This window comes from Spermophilus citellus, assembly GCF_964194105.1.
Source record: "Spermophilus citellus genome assembly, chromosome: 9".
Lineage (NCBI taxonomy): Eukaryota > Metazoa > Chordata > Mammalia > Rodentia > Sciuridae > Spermophilus > Spermophilus citellus.
Window position 1 is genome coordinate 129,086,998 of NC_138191.1, and position 19,209 is coordinate 129,106,206.

The 19,209-nt window shown below is 59.4% G+C and overlaps 1 protein-coding gene across 2 annotated transcripts in view; it reads right to left on the minus strand.

The window, feature by feature from the left end:
* KAZN (kazrin, periplakin interacting protein) overlaps positions 1–19,209 on the minus strand; it is a 346,502-nt gene that overhangs the window by 72,603 nt on the left and 254,690 nt on the right. For both annotated transcript variants that reach the window (XM_081307588.1, XM_081307589.1), the window contains one exon: positions 14,776–14,967. In XM_081307588.1, coding sequence (XP_081163714.1) covers positions 14,776–14,967 — 192 coding nt within the window. The remainder of the gene's footprint in view (positions 1–14,775; positions 14,968–19,209) is intronic.

The window sequence follows — 19,209 nt, forward strand, 5'->3', positions numbered from 1 at the left end:
GCACGTGACATGGCCTGATCCCAGGCTGCGGGTTGGCAGGACGGTATTCAATGTGCCTTTTCCTTACCCGTCTCCAAAGAAGGGGTGCACTTTCCTAATTTGCACAAGGACTCCGGGTGGGCGAGAGGCGCTCCCTCACCACCTGAAGACGGACTTGCAACCGGTCTGACTTCGGGGACGAAGTCTCTGATGTACAGAGCCATGCTTCAAGACTGGCCTCGGGAACAGACAGTGAGCGGTAAGAAACGTCACCAGGCATCCCAGGGAGTGAGGCCCAGCTCCTAGCTGAGCCTGGTGGGACACGTCACCTCCTACCAGTGACCGCTTTTCCTGGGTGCTGCCTCTGCGGGAACCTGCCGTCCAGGACCAGGGGCTGCCCTGGGAGACCTGGGATGGGGACAGGGAATCGCGTGCATTGCTGAGGTTCACGGGGCAGGGCGCAGGCGGGAGACGCCACCTCAGCTGCCGGCCCCTCATCTTCCTCCGAGAGCCGCCCTCTGAGAGCCCCACGCTGGCTGCAGAGAGCTCCCCTCCCCCTCCACCCCATCCACCGTGGCCTGGAACAGTTTCCGGCTTCTGCGAGGCCCCTGCATCTCTGTCACAATAAAGATCACGTCTGTCTCAGGCCCATAAAGAACGGAGCGGCCTGTGTGTCCTGGGCAGGGGGACAATCGCCCGGGACTCAAACCCGAGGGCTCCGATTCCAGTGTGGGGACATCACTGCTGCCTCCTGGTCCCGGTCGCGCCCACCCACAGGCCTCTTGATCCTTGGAAGCCTTTGCCCCTTGTGTGGCCTGTGTGTGCTGATCTCCGAGTCACCTGTGTGAACTCCCGCAAGTTAAGACTGGCCGGGGGACAGGGCGGGGGGACGACCAAACCACAGCCCGGGACACACAGGGAAGCTGGAAATGCCTTGTGGTCAGTGGACCGAGGGGATGTCCTGGGGCTTGCTGCCCACGTGTCCTTTCTTTTGGGAGACTGGCAAGCGGGCCCAGAGCCTCACCCTAACTCCGGCAGCTCGCTGGCCGCCTGACCTTGAGCAAGTTACGCGACCAGTCTGAAAAAGGGTTGGGGGACCTTGCAGGTGGGGACAAGCTGAGGGCTGCGCTCTGGTTGACGGGGCACGCACGGTCGGTGGTCAGCAAGGGCGCCCCCTCCGTCTTTCACTTCCTCCCTGAGAACTTGGGCTGAACCCAGAGCCAGAGGGCCCCTCCCTTCCCTGTTATCTCCCAGGTGCTTGGCCACCGAGGGACTGGGGGGCGCCCTCCCCGGGCTCAGGCAGCGCAGGACACAACAGAGACAAAGCCTCCCATCTGGGCCCCCGTCTCCTCCTAGCCCCAGTCCTTTGCCCTCTTGCTCATCTGCTAGTAACTGAGCAGCACAGAGGCCACTGGCCTCCGTGTGACATCCCCCTTTCGGGAACAGTGCAGAAAGCCAGTCCCCCGTACCTGGACCTGGACCCCCGCACACCTGGCCTACAGCCTGCGTGGACCCAGCATGTGCGGCAGCCACTAGTCACCAAGGAGGAGCTGCCCCAGAAAGAAGAAACCCCATCGGGTGGAGAGAAGACGGTGGCTCGGGGGCTTCACTGCAGGCACGGAAGACCCCCAAGGGGAAGGGAGGGGCCGCTGACCAGCCTCCCCAGGGGACCGCCAGGCCCGCTCCAGGATCACACCAGGAGCTTCCTCCACGCCATCTCGTCCATCGCCATCTCGTCCATCGAGTGCTGGGTGCAGGCCACCCAGCCTCCACTTCAGCTCTAACAGGCTCTAAAGGGTCTCGCGACAACCACACCCTGAGCCCTGGCGATCCAGAAGAATCTTCCCGAGTCAGGCTCGGCCCAAGGACAGAAGGGCCTTCAGTAAGAACTGGGCAGAGCAGAGGGTGGGAGAAGAGGCCTCGGGGGCAGCCCTGGCCTGGGACAGAAACCGCCCATGTCCCTCGCAGCAGGTGCAGGATGGGCCGATGCTGCCCAGGCCAGCCTTCCAGCGGCCTGCCTGGTAGTTCAGCCCTGGGAGAGCCTGGTCAGTGTGAGCTTTCGCCTCGCAGCCGGTTCTCTGGAGGGCACCGCTCGGCAGCTCTGCCAGAGCCACCTGGCTGAACTCTCTCCTAGTGCCACCAGGGCCACCCAGCCGGCTCTGCCCTCAAGGAAATGAGCAGTTTCTCCAGATGACTCAGAGGCCAGGATGTGCCGTGCCACAGGTCCTTCCAGCAGGCACACGAGGCGGGGAGAGGTCAGGGCCCAGGACAGGGCCCACAGGTCCCATAACCGGAAAAACGAGGCCCAGGGACACTGCCCATGCACCAGGGCCTTTCAGAGTCTGGGGCAGAACTGTGGGCCTGTGCCCGGGGCTGAGCCCTCACTCCGTTCCCCACCCATTTCTTGAGCACCTACTTGGTGCCAGCCCAAGGGCCTGGCATGGCCTCTCCTCCACTGTCCCTCTCCCCCCCCACCCCCGCTGGCTCATGCCTGAGCGGCAGGAACAGGAGCAACCAAGGTGAACCCAGCCAGCCCCCATCAGAGCTCACCCAGGCACCCCCAGCCTTAAAAGTGCTCAAAGAGGAGGCTGTGCAAGGCTCGGAGGCAGAGCGCCAGCCCAGCTGCCGGGGGTCCCTGGGTCCCTCCCAGCACCGCACAGGCCAGGTGTTAGGAGCCAGCAGCCCCGGGCCGGGGAGTGAGAGGGAGGCCCCGTGTGGCGTGTGGCATGTGGCATGTGGCTTCCCATCGTGTGGCTTCCCATGGTGTGGCTTCCCATGGTGTGGATAGCGCCTCCTCCAGGGCCTCACCAGGTGATCAGCCCGGGGCCAGGCACCCCGTGGGCGTGGGAGAGGGCGGGTTCCCAGCCCCAGAGGGCCACCCCTCCCCAGCCCCACCCAGCTGGGCCCCGTCTCCAAGGCAACGGGGAAGCAGAGCCCACAGAGAAGCACCTGTCGGCCTCTTCCTGTGGCTCTGCCACGGTCAGGGCCCAGCTCGGGGCTCCTGCCCGAGCACTCGGCTCCTGACCACCTCCTATCCTTGGGCATGTGCTCTGCCCACGGGACTGACCCAGCACTGTGCTCCCAGATGGCCACGGCCCAGCGGTCCTGTGCTCACGCCAGCTCCAGGCTGCCCAGGTCAGTGGACCGAGCGATCCTGAAGGGGCTCAGGGCTCTGCGAGCCCGAGGCCCATCTTGGCTGGGGGAGGGTGGGAGGCCTCTGAGGCGGGCAACGTGAGGGGCTGGCCTCTGGCCCCCAGAGGCTGGGCGGCTCGTTCTCCCCACATAGGTCTGCTGTCCCCAGCCTGTGGGAGTGGACGGGGTATCACCAGGGCTCCGGAGAGCGCCCGGCCCAACCTTCCCGTTTCCCAGTGAGGCCTGCGGGGGCTGGGGGCACGCTGGCCCAGAGCCAGGCCTCTGACCGCTGCTCTGCCACACCACTGCCTCTGATCACCAGGCCCGGTCCACCCGATTCACCACTGAGAACACTGCTGACCACGTCCACCCACCCACAGCAGCTCTGCCATCCACATAGGTCCCCGTGCCAGCCAGGGCCTCCTCCGCTTAAGTCCCACCCCGACATGCTGTGCCCTGTGCCTCGACCTTCTCATCTGTGAAGCGGGGGCACCACGGAGACCATTCTGGGATTCATATCACATGCAGGACCGACTTATGGAAACATTCCATGAACGCACATATAAACTACACAAGTTATAAACCCATCAAATGTCAGTGGGTTTCAAAACCCACTACACGCAGGAGGCCATTGGCTTGAAACCTCTTTTCTAAGCTACTGTACCTGGCCCCAGGAGGAACTGGAACACTCTGTGAAATTGGTCTGACCTTTGAGCTCAGTGCCAAAAATGCCTCTCCTCCTCTGCCTCCCGTGGAACTGAGGCCGGGCAGTGCCCAGCCGCTGGCCAGCTCACGTGCTTGGAGCTATTTCAAAGGCGGGGCTGCAGCCCAGGCCCCAGGACACCCAGCCTCAGACCTTGCTGATCTTGTTCTGGGAAGGTGGGCCTCTCAGACCCTCTGCTCTTCCCCTGGTCCTGGGGGCTGCCTGGCAGGCTCAGCCTGACCCCAAGGACTCTGGCCACCTGGGGCTGGGTCCCCTCTGTGATCCACTAAGGCCAGATGCAGGGAAAGAAGGCAAAGCTGGAAGCTGCTCCGTGACATGACTTGCAGGGTACTGAGATGCTCCCCGCACCAAAACACCGCCCAGGGCTCCTGGCCCACCATACTCTCTGTAAATACCGCGTTTCTAATTATGAATGGCCTGCAAGACATAGTGGGTCACTTGACCTGGCATATGGCTACACCTGCAAAAACATCTCCAAGTCAAGAGGGTGAACATACCCACGACCCCAAAATCCCCTCCTGCCCCTTTAAACTCGCTCGATTCCCTCAAGTTCTTACAGGAACAGCGTCATGTGTGCAGGACTCTGTGGCCAGGGCTCTGCTGTTGAGACCGCTCCAGGATTCTCATGTATCTAAAGCTTACGCTTAACTGTTGGCAAGGATGTGGGGAAAGGTACACTCCTATGTTGCTAGTGGGACTGCAAATTGGTGCAACCACTCTGGAAAGCCGTAAGGAGATTCCTCAGGAAACGTGGAATGGAACCACCATTGAAGACCCAGCAATGCCACTCCTAGATTTAGACCCAAAGGACTTAAAATCGGTATACTACAGTGACGCAGCCACATCAGTGTTTATAGCAGCTCAATTCACAGAAGCTAAACTATGGAACCAACCTAGGTACCCTTCAACAGATCAACGAAAAAAGAAACTGTGGTAGATATATACAAGGGAATATTACTCAGCCTTAAAGAAGAATGAAATCCTGGCCTTTGCTGGTAAATGAATGGAACTGGAGACTCTCATGCTAAGTGACACGAGCCAGAACCAAAGGCCAAATATGTTCTGTGACATGCAGATGCTAATTCACAACAAGGCGGGTGAGGAGGGAGAAGAGAGGTACTTTGGATCAGACAGAGGGGAGTGAAGGGAGAGGAGGGTGAAGGAGTAGGAGTGACGGTCGAATGAATCGGACATGATTATCCTATGTGCATATTACACGACCCGTGTAACTCTACGTCACGCACAACCAGGAGAATGAGAAGTCACACTCCATTTACGTATCATGTGTCGGAACGCATCCTATTGTCATGTGTAACTAATTACAGCAAATTAAAAAAAAAATAGAAATAGAAAATAAAACAAGTTTTAAAAATAAAAACTTAAAAAAAATACAATTTAAAGAAAAACACCGCCGCGTCCTGCTTACTCCACTGTGGGGGGTACTGGTTTCCTTGCTCGCTCATCTGCTGATGGACATTGGGCTGCTCTCACCTGGGGGCCGCGAGGCTCTGGGGGACCGGTCTCTACAGCGCGTCGTACCCCCAGGGGGGCCTTCTCTACCCACTTTTAAGAGGCTCTCTTCCTACAGAATTCAAGTCTCTGACTTACCTGTGGTTGTCCACTTAGCGCTGGGTTAACGGCCTGTCTTCTCCCCTCCGTGGCAGATGGTATTTTTGCAAAAATGGACAAATCTCTCACCACATGGTTTTTATTGTGTGGAGTCTTGCTGGCCTGTCACCAATAGAATATGGCGGAAGTGATGCCAAGTGACTTGTGGGGCCGGGTCACGGAGCCTTGTGACTTGCACCTCGGTTCCTGGAACCCTCCGTAGGAGCCCCGGGTCTCCACACAGAAAGGCTGACCCCCATGCTGGGGGTGCTCACGGGGGCCTGAAGGGGCTGTTCCCAGCTGTGCCTAGCATCATGCCAAGGAACCAGACACCTCAGAGAAACCACTGTGGATGTCCAGCAGAACACCTAGGGAGCCCTGGCCACCACGTGGAACCCAAGAACTGCCCAGCTGAGCCCTGCCAACACACAGATAACCAGGAGTCAAGAAAACAGGTGGCCGTTTCACACCATTGAGACCTGGGGCCTGTTTGTTACGCAGCTCCATAGAAATAGATCCCTGCTGCCAGATGCACTCCCAGTGCCCAGAACAGCGCCTGGCAAATAGCACCTTTATCCATATTTGCCCCACAAACGAGTACATTCTCTGTGGGATTTCCTGCACGCTAGAAAGACTCTATAATGACTGAAAAACTAACCCCCATGCAGTGGTGAGGGGTCTGTGTCAGGCTCAGGGCTTCAGATCCGAATGCCAGGACGGTCAGGCTGCAGGACTCTGTTGGAGACTCAGTTCCCCTCACTGTGGAGTCGGGCTAACTCACTCTGCAGTGGACCTGGTGTGAGGCCTTCAGACAGCTCAGGGAGGGCTGGCCCAGGAGGTGCCCACTAGGGTCTGCTAACTCTGAGTAAAGCTCTGTAGCAGCCGCTCCCCAGGCCCGCCCTGCTAAAGCTCACCCCCCAGGGTCCCTCTCAGCCCAGGAGAGCAGAGTCTGAGCCCATGACACGTGACCTGAGTCCATGATCCCGCTGGGCCAGGGCTCACGCCAGCTGGGCCTGGTGTCCAGTGGAGAGAGTCCACACCACCAGAGGCTAACTCGGAGGACGCCGGCTCCCAGGCTCAGGCTGAGGCACTTCTCCCAAGACAGAGGCCAGTGTGGGCCTTGGTTTCAGGCTGTGTCCTGGCCCTGTCAACGGCAAGGCTGGCCAAAGGCCCACGTGGGGACGGAGGCCACCGCTCTGAAGGGGGTCTGAGGGGGGTCTCGGTCCAGGCCTACGGGGGGCAGCTCCAGCACCTGGCTTCTGTCAGACTGAGTTCTGTTCAGCTGGGTCCACCTCTGACCCCTCCTGGGACGGGGGCCCTAAGGAAAAGCCGAGGTTCAAGGTCAGCAGACCCCGCTGGCTGGACGGAGGCTGCTGGCATCTCCTGGGGCCCGCGCGGGTTCACTGAACTGCAAAGGGACAGGGGGGAGCGGGCGGTGGCCTAGACCAGCCTCAAGGCCTTTGCTCCTAGGGACACCTTCCAGGGCACAGCCTGTGAGGGGTCAGCCAACACTGGGGCCTCCAGGGGCCCCGCAGGCAGCCCAGGTCCACCTGGCCCTCTCTGCCCTCTCTGGTTTTCCTGTCCCTGGTAGCATCACACCTTCAGAGTCGGAGAAGGTCTTTCAAATGTCTCAAAGAACAGCCAACAGATCCGCTGGGGTGAGTCCTGGCTGCGAACCTCCCAGCCAGGAGACCCCAGAAACGTCCTGGCCCTCTCTTGTCCCCACTTTGCAGCTGGGAAAACTGAGGCTAACCAACAGCGACCCGCCCAACCACGGCTGTCGGGAGGGACAACTCACCCAGGCACCGCCACGGGGGTGCCCAGGACGTCGCCAGGGCTAACCCGTGTTTGCTGAAATGGCCATTCCCCAAGACTGTCCACACCTCAGTGGTGCCACCGTGAAGATGGGCAAGGTTTCCCTCCACCCCCCGCGGGGAAGATGGCGGGGTCCACTGAACCGTTCTAAAATGCGCGTCCCGTGGGGGTGGCGGGCGGGAGGGTACGTTTCCAGGACGGAGGGAGCGCCCATCGTTAGCACCGTCACCCTCCGTGGGATCCACCAAGACTTGGATCTGAAGTGTCCAAGTCCCCGGAGGAGGGGACTCGGGCCCGGCAGGGGGGGAGTTGAGAGGGACGCTCAGGGGTCAGGGAACGGTACAGGTGGCCTTCAACTTACAAGGGGTCACAGACTCCGTGGTAAAAGCCCCAGATGAGGACGGGGACCCCAGACCCTTGAGTAATAGTGTGACCTCAGTCACATGCAGAATCTAAGAAGAGAACGGTGGTCACCACAGGTTGGGGGAGCAGGCGAGGGGACGGAGAGGCCGGTCACCAGGCCCAGTGTTAGGAGGGACAGGTTCCCCGCAGCCCAGCGGGGCGGAGCTGACCGTTACGAGTTTCAAAATCACTAGACAGGACTTCGTTTTCACCACAAAGGAGTGACACAGGCCTAAGATGTTGGCCATGCTAATGACCCGGACTGGATCATCCCACAAGGTACACACAACTGAGCGGTCACGTCAGTATGCGTCAATCAAAGACCAAATATTGGGGGGAAAACACACCTGTCCCATAAAAAGTAAAGGAGCCACAGTTTGCTGGAATGTCACACAGTCGGTGACCAGAGCCCTGCACTGGGCAGATTCTGAAAGCCCATCTCTGCGGCACATGGGGACAGTAAGGGCTGACAAGGAACCGGCCTTGCAGGGGCCCTGCCCACCCCAGGCTGGGCCTGGTCACGTGACTTGCTTTGACCGATGAGCACCAGCGGACACCATGCAAGGGATGGCCTCAGCGGCACCCACAAGGCCAAGGCCGCGGAGGACGGTAGCCTCTCACAGGGTGGCGGTCTCTATCAAAACCACCATAAACTAAGTCCATGTAGATTGCAGTATGTGCCCCTTTTGGGGTTCCAGCCACGGGGGGAGAGGGGGGACCCAGGCCCAGCGCACAGCCGAGACAGAAAAGCAGAGGCTGTGGGCGCTTCCTCCGCCTGAACCACGTTCAGCTGGACCCTTCTGGAGTTTAAGAAGCCTGGGGAGGGGGGGGACCTGCTAACAATATTAAAAATCAGCTGAAAGTGTATCAGGAAGACGTTCTGTCTGCAGAGTTAAACTTTCTGGAAGCTTCCACTGAGCTCTGAGACTCACCACTAAGAGCCTTCCATGTGAGGTCTGGGGGCAGAAGACTCCCTGCACAGCCCTGAGGGCCACCAGGCCACCAACTGCACCTGGGGGCCCAGGAAAATGGTGGCAGCTTCAGGGAACACACGGACGCCACCCAAGGCCGTCGACCGCACCAAGGATGAACCACGGGAGAAACGAGAGGAAGAGCAGGGCACAGGTGTGGGCAGGGACACAGACACGAAGGAGCTTTTCACACCCACGGAGCCGTGGTGAGCAGATGTCCCAGCACAGTGACGCATCCCTCCATTCAACAGCCACCTGTCTGCAGAGCCAATGCTGCACCTGCCGGGGCTGGAGGGACAGGGACTTCCCACCTCTGCGCCCCCCCCCCCCACCCAGGCCAGCACGTCTGCAACCTGAAACCCTTCCAAGCAGGGCTGGCTACCCAGGGACTCTGGTTTTCAGGCCCAGAGGCCATTTATCTAAATACCCTTCAGCCAAAGAGGTTGGCCTGGGATGGGTGCCGCACTGTGAGGCGGGGCCAGGCCTCAGCAGACATCCTGGACACTCAGGTGTCTGGTCCATTTTCTGTGGCTATCACTGAGTGACTCTGATGGATAATTTATAAAGAAGAAAGGTTTGCTCAGCTCGGGGTTCTGGAGGCTGGAATGTCTGGGCGCGTGGATGGTGCAGCGTCTGGGGAGCCTGCATGGTGACATGGCAGGTGGCCCATGGTCAGGTGGGCCCCACGTGTCAGCTCAGGCATCTCGTCACGGTCTTATAAGGCCACCAATGTCCTCATGGGCACCCTGTCCTCTGACCTCATGTAACCATAATCCTCCCCAAAGATGCTGCTTCCAAACACACTGCCATGTGTCGCAAGAATCACCACCCCCCTCTGGGGCTTAGGTTTCCGATGAAGAACTTTGGGTGGATTCATCAAATGCAGCCTCAGACGCTGCTCCGCCCGCCACACTCACCTCGCTCTGCACAGTGAGCAAGGCCCGCAGGGGCCTGTTTTTTTTTCTTTTTTTGATACTAAGGATCTGCATGTAACCACTGGGCCATGTCTCCAGCCCCTTTTTAATATTTTATTTAGAGACAGGGCCTTGCATAAGGACTCACTAAGTTGCCGAGGCTGGCTTTGAACTTGTGGTCCTCCTGCCTCAGCCTCCCGAGGGCCCATGAAACCCCTGTGCGCTAAGCCCTGAGTAGTCCAGCACCTAGGGCTGCCAAGTCCTGTGGACAAGAGCCTGGTATTAGTTTTCTACTTGTGATGTGATAAATGGTCACAGATCGAGGGGCTGAGGACAAGGCAAATGACCTCGCAGCTTCAGGGAGGCCCAGAACGGCTCTGGCTGGGCTACACCAGGGTGTGGCCAAGGCTGTTTAGGCTCAGAGGGTCTTGGGGAGGTGGCCTCCCTGCCCTTCCCAGCTGCTGCAGGCCGCCCCTTGCTCCATGGCCTGCGGCCAGTCCCTGTGTCCTCACCCTGAATGGCTCTGGCCTCTGCTGGCCGCCACCTTGCCTTCTCTCTCTCTTCTGTCTCCCCATTCACCTAAAGGGCCCTTGTGACTACATGGGGCCCACCAGATAATCCAGGCTGTCTCAAGGTCACCTTCATTCCCTCCCCACTGGGCGGGGAAGTTGGCCCAGACCTTCCTGGAGGAGCCCCAGCCTGAATGGGCTGGAAGGAACCGTGACCATCAGGGAGTCAGGGGGGAAGGAAGCCCCAGTATAAACACTGTGAGGGGACAGAGGGAGGTGACGCTAGGGTACGTCCAGGAACGACATGGATGTGACCACGTGTACGTCCGTGTGCTAGAGGGACACAGATGAGGCTACAAGGAAAACAGCTTTCCCAAGAAGCTTTGATGGCATGTGCCTTCCCTTTTTAAACTGCATTTAGTATCTCATGGTTGGAGCAAAAGCAATGCTGCCATCTTAGCGGAAATCACGATGGTTGCATCAAACTTTGTTAGTAACCGTATGTTCTTTACGTGAAACAACACGAACATTAAAAAAACAAACAAAAAACCCCAGCATTTTACTCAAAGGTATCTTTCATGGGGCTGGGGATATGACTCAGTGCACGTCTAGCAAGAATGAGGCCCCGGGTTCCAACTACATGCCTTTTAATCAAATGGCATACACATTTCTGATTCTTTTGCTGTATGCCAAGGAACAGTGGGTGGCTTGAAAAACATCTGTGTGTCTGTTTAAGTTGCAAGCTAAACTAGCCACTCTTCCATTTGTGCTTGAAAGAATGAAACACCTGAAGCCGTGGCATCTGGCAAAGGAAAGAACTAGACTCATAAATGAACTAAGATGAACGGTTGCCTCTAGGAAAACAACTGACAGTGTTTGTCTTCAAGGATAAACCTTAGGCAATTGAGCAAAAAACCCAGAATTCTGGCACACTTGGTCTGCCACCACAACTTTAACAGCTTCTCAATTCTTAGAGACTTTCTGATGGGGCCGGTGGTGATGTTAACACATGCACTTTTGATACCGGATAATGAAATGCATCGACCCTGGGAGATCTGCACAACTCAGAGAGCCCATATATTACACATGATTAATGTATGATGTTTTAAAAAATCATGTTTGAGGTTGGGCACTGTGGCCCATGCCTGTGATCAGGAGACTGAAGCAGGAGAATTGCAAGTTTGAGGCCAGCCGGGGCAACTTAGTGAGACACTTTCTAAAAATAGAAAATAAAAAGGGTTGGAGACGTGACTCAGTGGTAGAGCGCCTGTACGTGCAAGGACCCTGGGTTTAATTCCCATTACTGCAGAGAGAGAGAGGGAGAGAGGGAGAGAGAGGGGAAAGAAATTACATGGGGATAAAATATCCATTTGAAGAGCAAAACTGATTCTCTGGACATCAGTGCAGCCCTGCATAAGTGCATGCGGTTTGGGCCGGGCGCGATGGCACACACCTGTAATTCCAGTGGCTCGGGAGGCTGAGGCAGGAGGATGGCGAGTTTAAAGCCAGCCTCAGTGAGGCCCTAAGCAACTCAGTGAGACTTTGTCTCTAAATAAAATACAAAATAGAGCTGGGGATGTGGCTCAGTGGTCGAGTGCCCGAGTTCAATCCCCGGTAACAACAATAAAAAAAGGTTTGGGATTCCACAGGGCAACAAGCCTTCAATAACCTCTCACTCAGTGAGTTTAGTATGGCATCGAGGGTGTCCACAGTTATGTAATAAGGCAATTAACTTACTCCCGTGCTCCACCACAGATCTGTGTGACGTCAGGTTTTCAACCAAAACAACAACTGCAACAGACTGGGGAGGGGGGGAGGTACAGCCACCAGGAAGCCAGACACCAAGGGCTTTGGCCAAAACGCGGAAGACCACGCCCCTGCTCATGTTTGGGAAAATGTAGTTGCTTCTCATTACAAAATAATCTTAGCTATGCCAACAGATAATGGGTTTATTATTGTTTTAAGAGAAATGGTTGAATATTTACACATTTTTCCAGTCTGAACTTTTTGAACGGTAAATAGAAGTTTCAGACACAGAAACAAAGGCTCTGTGGGGTCCTCGATGCTGTGACAATGTCACATGCTCCTTGAGTCAGAAAGTTTGAAAATGCTATCCTGGGGGGGGGGTACGGGGAGAAAGGAAAAGGCTCCACGCGCATGACCTTTCTTGGCGGGTTACGTAACATGTTATATAATGGCAGAGAGAGACAGTGGAAATGACTTAAATGTCCAATAACAGGAAAACGGTGAAATAAATTATGGTACCTCCATTTGGGAGAACATTATGTAGTCATTAAAAATTATGTTTTCAAAGAGTATTTATTGTTGTGGGAAATCGCTCCTCACCTTCAACATGCTGTTCAGAGACTACAAAATGAAAGAAGCGAATTTTCATTACCATGATTTCCGTGATGCCTTGATTTACACGGAAATCATGAAACGGAGGAGCCGGGAGACATCACCACACCCCGGGGCTCCCCGGGTGCAGTCAGCGCATGTGTGAAACAAGGTCGTGCGGGGACTTGGGGTCGACGGCACAGTGACCACGCTGTTCCTGTTTGTCACTCAGGGCTCATTGGGGGACCAAGTCCCTAAACCGGACACCCCAGACTCACCCCCAGGGAGGCCGAGGGGGTCTCCCCACTCCCTCCCTTCATTGCTTCGACACTGGACGTGGACTGCCGTTCCAGGGTCGGCTTGAGCCCCTAATTCTAAAATGCAGGTTTCGTCCACACCACGAGGTTGGGGTATGGGGGTGGGATGCCGAGTGGCCTCTGCCTCCTCCCCACAGGGACAGTGGCTGTAAGCAGGCGTCACCCCAACATCTGCTGCCTGCTTTGCTTGGGCCCCTGTTCTCCTTCTCATTCCAGCACAGAAATCCCTCCTCCTGCCCACATCTGTTGCAATTTACGCACCGCGGGCCGCGGCTGGGGAGGAAGCCTCTTCCTTACGACGGGGGAGTTCCCGGCAGGGGACTCCAGGTGGCCCGAGGTGCCCACTCCCAGGCCTTGCACAACACTGCCATCCTGAGCTTGGAGGGGCACCAGGGAGTCTCAGGTCTGGGCCACCCCTGATGCCAATTAGGCAGCCAACAGCGCCCAGCAGATCCAGGGAGGTCTGCCAAGCCCCTGCCCCTGATCATCACTAAGTATGTACAATGGTCCTTAGTAATGGTGCCAGGCGCTGAGCCAAGCGCCTTCTATCTCATTTAATCCTCACAACCTGGGGAGCAGCGACTATCATTAGCTCCGGTGGTAAGCACAGTTATTATCCTCCAGCAAAGGACTGGCTCAGAGAAGCTGAGGAATCTACATGAGATCACGCGGCTAGTGAGCGGTCCAGCTGGGGTCCAGCCCGGGCGGGGCCGGTTTCTCTGCTGCTCTATAGAGCCTCAGTTAGCTCCCATCCCTCCCCCCGTGAAGCCGTTGCTGCCCACGCTCGGGCCTGGGAACAGCCGAGAAGCTGGGAGTGGTGGGTACAGGAGCCTGGGCTGACTCCCCTGGGACCTCCTCCTCCCAGGTCCCCGTGAGCAAAGATGGTGGAATTCTGACCCTGGCCAAGGACCAGGAAGGCAGGCTCTGCTGTCCCCAGAATAAAATGGGGATGGTGGCTGTTGGGCAGTTTGCTGCACAGCCTCGAGTCTCTGCAGGACCATCACACTCAGAATGACCAAGGACTTCAGCTTGCACAGCCCGGGCCCAGGGACACGTGCACTGGACACTCCTGGGACCCGGGGTTCCATCTAGGGAAGGCACGAGGAGACGCTGGTAGCCAGGCGTGCCGGTGGCCCACAAGACCCATCAGGCCTGCTGGGCGGCTGCACATGAGCAGGCGTGTGTACCTGGCCAGATGCGTCCAAGCATGCCACACAGGCGGGGCCACAGACACACCACTGCCACCCCAAGGCCCCCCGCAGACACACACTCCCAGCGCAGGAGGGCGGTTCGTCTGCCTCTGAGAGGAGCGTGGACACCGGAAAGAATTCAATCAAGAGCACTGGACACTCGGGGGTGGGCTCCCCTGGATGTTGACTCCCCGGGCTCCCTAGAAAGCAAGCGTGGCGCCCCACGCGCACCCCGGGAGGAGCAGAGACACTCAGGGGCTTAAGAGAACCAGGCAGACCCTGAAGGCTCGCTCCCCGCCCAGGTCTCAGGCCCCAGTTCTCCAACTGCCGCCGGGTCCCCAACCAGCTCCAAGGAACCCGGCCGGGTGCACAGCGCCCTGGCTCCCTCCTGTGTAGAGCAGATCTCTGCCCCATGGTGCCGGGGTTCTGTGGGCATCTGATGAAGAGGCCACCTGGACATCTACACCTGGCCATCTGCCGGCTCCTCCCCGGACCCGGGCTGCAGGAAGTGTGAGGAGAGGCCCGAGCCCCTCCTAGAGAGCCAGCCGCCGTAAGCCAGAGTGACGCAGGGGACACAGATGCTTCTGCAGCAGAGAAACCAGCCCGGCCACTCTGTCCTGTCAGGGTGGGCACTGGAGCCCCCGAGGGCTGGGAGAGAGACCTGCTGCTGGGTCGGTCTGCAGGCTGGGCCACCAGAGACGCCCACCTGTGATTCGTGCCCCACAGAGAGGTGCCCACGGCCAGCCATGATGGACAACATGTGGTAGTCATCCTGCAGGAGGGAACGAGGGCCACAGCCAACCCTGCGAGACGCGTGATCCCACCCCAGGAAGGGCTGGAGCGGGGCGGGCAGTCGCAGCCCGGGCGTGTGACTCACCCTGCAGGGCCTCTTTGGCTCTGGCCAGTTCCTGCTCCTTCTGGGCCAGCTGGACCCGGAGCTCGGTGGCCGAGAGGACCTCGGGGGACTTGCCACCCTGCGACTCCTCCAGGTCCTTGGCCAGCATCTCCTTCATCTGCCGGAGAAGGTGGACTTCCTCCTGGAGCCGGGACACTTCTTCCCGCAGGAGCCCTAGGGGAGAAGGAGACAGCGTCAGAGGGCAGCGCGGCTGCTGTCACAGCGTTTTCTGGGGACGGTTCAAGGTGCTCTCGCTTCTCCTGCAGCTCCCTCCACGTGTGCGGGGAAGGACCCCCACCCAGCCCCGAAACCGAACCTCATTCCCCAGGTCCAGCCCAGCCCTGGGCCCGCCCAGCCTCCAGAGTCCCCCAGCTCCCCACGCTCTCGGGGCACCACCGCGGCTGCCTCTGCCCTGAGCACGTCCACCCCGCGGCCAAGTCCTAGCAGTTGCCACCACAGCCAGGAGCGCAGCGTGCCGATGAGGCTCCCCAGGGACATCGCATCTATTCCCCCAAACCCAAGGCAGGTGCCATCACGACCCCCATGTGACAGATCAGAACGTGGAGGCGCCAAGCTCAGGCAGCTCGGAGGTCAGGACGTTGCCAGGCGCAGTGGCCCTGGTCCATGCCTATGATCCCAGCGGCTCGGGAGGCCAGGGGAGGAGGATTACGAGTTCAAAGCCAGCCTCGAGAATTGAGCGACCCCTAAGCAACTCAGGGAGATTCTGTCCCCAAATAAAATACAAAAAGGGCTGGGGTGTGGCTAGGGGTAAAGCACCTCTGGGTTCAATCCCTGGTACCAATACACAAATAGATAAACACAAATAAACACATAAAGTGCGAGGGCAGGTCTGAGGAGCTGCCTGGTTGGCAGAGTGAGCAGGGGACCCCGAGCCACAGCCCCAGGCTCCGCAAACCCCTGGAACCATTCCCGGCCTGTAGGACTCAGCGCAGGAGCTCCGCCTGCGCCCAGAACCCGGGACCCCCTCCCACCTGCAGGAGGAGGGCAGCACCAGCTGCCCAGGGTCCTGCAGCACTGGGATCCGACACTGCGACAGCGAGTCCCCGGGGACAAGGCAGAGGAGAGCACAGTGTCCCCTCCTCCCAGGCCTCGGGGTGTCCGCGTCCCCCAGGGAGAGGTGTGTCCACCGCGACCTCCTGCCAGCTTGGCCACAGGCTGGTGACACTCCTCCAGGTCTGCTCGCCCGAGCAACGCCAAACACCAACACCACACCACAGGGGGCAGGTGACACAGACCTCGGTGACGGCTCTGGGTGGCACATCAAGAGGAAAACAAACCTCACCTGGGAGACACATCGAGGGATGTTCCGGATCCCTGAGGCAGCCCGAGGCTCCCCCTGCGGCCTCGACCCCCGCACCACCCGCCCGTCCCCACAGGCCAGCCACGCGGGTCCCGTGACACACACGCATGCTCTTCCCAGCCTCAGGGCCTCGGCACCTGTGCCTCCCTCTCCCACTTCCTGGGGCTGCCTCCTACTGTGACAGTCCCCACCCACCTCCGGCCTTCTCTGGCCTCCTGGACCCGTCCTCAGCTCTTGACTGACTCTTTCCCAAGCTAAAGGTGGGCTCTGGGGTGGGCTGGGTGGCCCTCGGTGTCCACCAGGGCGGCTCAGTGCACGGCCCTGCACCCCCCCTGCCCTTCTCCAGAGCTCAGGCCTCGCCGCAGCCGCCTGGGGATGTGACTTCATCAGCAAATAACAAGGCCCACGCGTCCTCACCAGCGAGCCCCCCGGTGCCTGGGCAGCGCGTGGCACCCAGTGGCCTTGAGGAGCATCTGAACTGAGCAGAGGAGCCAAGCGGGCCAGCGTGTCCCTCCCCTTCCCCTCAGAGAGGGCACCGGGAGGACCCGGGGAGGCACACTCCATGGACCCTGGGGCACCAGCCTCACCCCTAGAGGTCACAGAAGGGGAGTAGCTGGGAACTGGTCCCAGGCCTCTGGCTGGGCACAGGAGCAGGTCCCCATCAGTACGATGGGCCCGCCCCTTATCAGCTGCCGGGCCACTCCCATTGAAGTGCTCAATGTGGACGCGGCGGTGCCACTCGAGTGTCACCCTCGGTCATCAGCGCCTGTGGGCACTGAGGTCTAAGGTACTCGGCCCGCCCGACCCCCTGGGCTTCCTCAGGTCTTGAGGTGGAGGGGGCAGGACACACGCCCCCCACCCCCCTGGCCTCAGAGAGGGACCGCTGACGTCACCCAGACCTCTTCCACCTCCATCAACTGGAGGCACCCTGGGTGGAGCTGCCCAGATGAATAGAGGCTCCCTGCCACCATCCTGCTCTGCAGCCCTCCTTAGCCCAAGTCCTCTCCCCTGAAGCTGACGGCTGCCCTGAAACGCCCAGTCCAGGAGGCTGCCTGGCCCTGGCCACTCGGCCCCGCGGGGCTCCCCTTCTGGGGTGGTAGCCGAGACTCTGGAATTTTCTCTCATCAATAGTCCTCAATTGCCCGTCCCTCCGGTGTTCCTAGTCCCACGACCGTCACCAAGAGTCTACGCACCACAAAACGTGACGCTAACGTGCACCCGTCCCCAAGCAGGTGGAAGACAGGGGTCTGTTTCTTGGTTTTCTCCTTCAGAAGTGACTTCCTCGGACCACCCTGGGGCCCTCCCATGGTCACCTCCCGTGTCTGTGGAGCAGGACGTGGGTCCAAGAGACCTGGCTCAACTCCAAGCCTGAGCAGGGGGTCCGACCTTGCATACCCTGGTGCCATTTTGGGTGGTCGACTGTCCGCAGGCTGCGTGGGTGCCACCCACTGGGGGTTCCCAGATGTAAAGCCACCCCCAGGTGCAGAGTGGGCGCTGAACCCCAGAACACGATAAGCAGCTCTCGGCCTAAGCGGGTCCCAAACAGGCGCGGGGCACACCCTACCGACCTGGTCTCCAGGGTCATTTAAGGTTCCTATGTGGCTGGGCCCCTGCACTGTGTCCCAGCAGCCCTGCCCCGCCCACCCCAGAGGACGCAGGAACAGGGCCATCCCAAGAGGGGACTTCAGTACAACACCGCTCAGAAGGGTGGGGCAGGCAGGGGCCAGACCCTGCGGGGCAGGACACCTCGGCCTGCCCCCCCCACCCGGGCCTGCGGAAGGGGGGGGGGTGTGTGTGCCAGGTGAGGCGCCTGCAGGAGGCAAGTCCAGGAGACCAGGCTTGAAAAACAGCTGGGCAGGGGGCAGGGCCCGGGGCTCATCCCAGCTCTGGGTGCGCTGCCCCGGCTGGGCACAAAAGCCCCGTCTCCCCAGGCTGGACCCTTCCTATCCCTGAGCCTTGGTGGCCTCACCTGTGCAAGGAAGGTGACAGAAAAGCAAGACCTGGGTGTGGGGCAGCTCAGGGTAGAGCACTGGCCGAGCCTGCACGAGACTCCGCTCCCTTCCCAGCACCACAGAGCAAACACCAAGACTCAAGAGACCCGTGTGAAGCCCCTCAACACGCCTGCCCCCCTGCGCGGTGTGTCACCACGACATCTAAAACTTGCCTTCCCTTCTGCACGAAGCGGCCAACCTCACCCTGCAGAGACGATGAAGCAGCTGAGTCAGAAAACCTGGGTTTCCATCTCAGAGGGACTACTAGTTGCTGGGTGACCTTGGGCTAGTCACTGTCCCTCTCTGGGCCTGACCATATCAGTGGAATCTCTTTAGGTACCTCGACGAGTCCTATGTATGCGTCTTTCCCCTTGGCAGAGAAGAGACCCTGGGCTCTGTGTCTTTGGCTGTCTGTTTAGCCTGGTGGCCCCCACACAGGTGGCTATCTAAGTGCACACCCTGCCCCTCGTCACACAGTCTGCATTCCAGGTACACGTGCGCAGCGAGCGGCTAAGGCACCGGGTGGCATGGGGACAACTGCCATCACCCTTGCACAGAGAAACAGAGTATTCCTGTGGCACTGGAGGCAGCCCAGGCGTGGAGACCCATGCAGGACGGAGGCTGTGGCCAGAGGCAGGAGGAGCCTCAGGAGGAGGCCCTAGAGAAACCACCCTGGCCTCTGCCCAGACACACAAAGAGCAGAGGACCATCGTGTACCGTCCTGCCACTGCTGGGCACTGCCCTCAGACCCCTGGGACCAGGGCGGAAGACAGGAGGCCAGAAGGCGGAAGCCACAGCGGTCTCCAGCTGTGGGAGCTGAGTGTTGCTGGGAGACAGAGCGGCTGCCTGCCCCCGGGGGCAGCGTTACCAACCGTGCGGCCCTGGGGCAACCCTCGGCACACAGACTGCCACCGCAGGACCCAGGTGCCTCGCCCCAGAGGCCACCGGGGGATGGGCCCACGCTGGCTGGCAACAGGGGCTGGACAGACTGCCCTTCTGCATGCAGCCCATCTCTTTCAGTTTTCATGAGCCATGAGTTTAAGTGTGAGTCCCCAGCCTCCTTTGCAGCTAGGGTGGTCCTGTGACTCAGTGCTGGCCAGCCCA